At 39.7% G+C, this 2504-nt stretch overlaps 1 protein-coding gene across 3 annotated transcripts in view; it reads right to left on the reverse strand.

Moving 5' to 3' along the window:
- The window catches only part of CEP55 (centrosomal protein 55kDa), a 25485-nt gene that overhangs the window by 13904 nt on the left and 9077 nt on the right, over nt 1-2504 (reverse strand). For all 3 annotated transcript variants that reach the window (XM_011934317.1, XM_011934318.1, XM_011934319.1), the window contains one exon: nt 784-852. In XM_011934317.1, coding sequence (XP_011789707.1) covers nt 784-852 — 69 coding nt within the window. The remainder of the gene's footprint in view (nt 1-783; nt 853-2504) is intronic.

Here is a 2504-nt window from a genome sequence, read left to right on the forward strand (position 1 = left end):
GATCTAGTAGATGGTGGTAAACCATCAAGTCAGGTGAGAGTTACCAGAGATAACCATTGTCAAAATTAAGATCTCCTGAAGTTTCCCAGACTGGAAACCCTGAGATTTTCTATCTAATCTGACTTCTGTGGTCCTCTGGACCCCCCAGGATTGCCAGAATAGCCCTCAGTGCATATGAATAGCCCAGTGATTTTTACTAAAAAGACAAACACAAAACAATTAGGCTATTTAAACGACATCTAGAAGACATTAAATTGTCAAACAAAAGGTAAAAATGTTTTTCTAGAATCATGTTTTGAATTACTAATAGTATTCATTAGGCCAGGCGCAGTGGCTCACGCCTGTAATTCCAGCTCTTTGTGAGGCCGAGGCGGGCGGATCACAAGGTCAGGAGTTCGAGACCAGCTTGGCCAATATGGTGAAACCCCGTCTCTACTAAAAATACAAAAATTAGCCAGGTGTGGTGGTTCGTGCCTGTAATCTCAGCTACTCAGGAGGCTGAGGCAGGAGAATTGCTTGAACCCAGGAGACAGAGGTTGCAGTGAACCAAGATCATGCCACTGCACTCCAGCCTGGGCAATAGACCGAGACGTTGCCTTAGAAAACAAAAAAGAGAGACCATGCTTAGAGGAAATGATTCTTGAATGTCTAGAAAGAGACTTAAACGAAGCTCACAAACCATTCAGTTTTTCTGTCACAGCACTAACGTTGCCAATTTCTATAAAACTTAAGAATAAGTGAATTAGCCCTCTTTACCCATAACTTAAAAGGAAATAAACTTACATCTTTCAGCTGTATTTCCATTTCATGAATATTATTTATTGATGAGTTGAAGCAGTTTGGAGCCACAGTCTGTAAATAATCCAACATTAGTTAACATCAGACATTCCACAATAGAAGTTGCCTCATTATATTCAGTTCCATAATAATACAGTATACCTCATGGGAGCATCCTGAAATCCAGATCTAGGCTGGGCGCGGTGGCTCACACCTATAATCCCAGCACTCTGGGAGGTTCAGGAGGGCGGATCACTTGAGGTTAGGAGTTTGAGACCAGTCTGGCCAACATGGCAAAAACCTGTCTCTACTAAAAATACAAAAAGAAAACTTAGCCAAGCGTGGTGGCCTGTGCTTATAATCCCAGCTACTCGGGAGGCTGAGGCAGGAGAATCACTGGAACCCGGGAGGCAGAGGTTGCAGTGAGCTGAGATCACACCACTGCACTACAGCCTCGGCGAGAGTGAAACTCTGTCTCAAAAAAAAAAAAAAAAAAATGTCCTGTGGAATGCTATAAAGGTCTTCCCCCAGGTTTGACAAGAATCCACTAAATATTCTGTAGACAAAAATTCCAACCAATGTAGATTAAAATGTTAGCCTGTACTGAAGGAATAAAAAATGTAGGTCAATTGACAAAACTGCAGTAGGAATGGTAGATTATAGAAGTATTGTGTCCATGTTAAATTTATTAAACTTGCTATCTGTGCTATAGTTGTGGGCAAGAGTATCCTCATTCTTAAGAAATACGCATTGAAGTCTATTGCCATACCACCCTGAACACGCTTGATCTTGGCTGATCTTGGAAGCTAAGCAGGGTTGAGCCTGATTAGTACTTGAATGGGAGAAGAAATACACATTGAAGTATATGAGTTTAAAGGGCTGTGGATATGTACAATTTATTCTCACATGGTTCAGAAAAAAATACTACATGTATATGTGTGTAGGTGAGGGTTGAAAGAGGAAAAAGAGAGTGCAAAATGGGGTAACATGTTAACAATGGTTGAATTTTAGTAAAGGCGATATGGACATTATAGGTTATCATACTCATTCTTGTAACTTTTCTGTTAATTTGAATGTTTGCAGACAAATAATTTTAAAATAATTACGATTTATCTTCCCTAAGTTCTATGCTTAAAATTCGGATATTTGAATTTAAGAGCAAGAAACACCTATTAAAACTGTCTTTTGGCTATTTGGTTTGATCTAGTTTATACTAACATAATTCTTAAATAAATACTAAAAGTACTGACATTTGACAATGCTTACGACATAAACTCTATGTAATTATTTCAACTGTCCGCCAGAGTGAAATGGTAACTGAACAATGATACAACTGGGCCTAAAGAAGGTGTACATAAGTTGTTAGGGCTTATTTAAATATAACAAATACTAATTCTGAAAATACATGGGTAAGCTTCTACAGGAAGTTTCTGCAAACTTTGAGAGGGTGATGGAACTAGAACTGCTGGGCTCTCAAAAGCCAAATAATGTGCCAGTGTCGGGGCTGCAAGAAGTGAGATGTCTCTTTCCATGCTCCCTAAGTCCTCCAACTACAATTTTCCTCCTGGTCTCAAAGATTTGCTGAAATTCCAAAGGGAAAACCAGAGCTAAACCACTTTTTGCTCCTCAAATATAAGTTAATGTTTCTGGCTGGGCGCAATGACTCATATCTGTAATCCCAGCACTTTGGGAGGCCGAGGCAGGCGGGTCATCTGAGGTCAGGAGTT

Source organism: Colobus angolensis, unplaced genomic scaffold, assembly GCF_000951035.1.
Source record: "Colobus angolensis palliatus isolate OR3802 unplaced genomic scaffold, Cang.pa_1.0 Scaffold134, whole genome shotgun sequence".
Classification (NCBI taxonomy): domain Eukaryota; kingdom Metazoa; phylum Chordata; class Mammalia; order Primates; family Cercopithecidae; genus Colobus; species Colobus angolensis.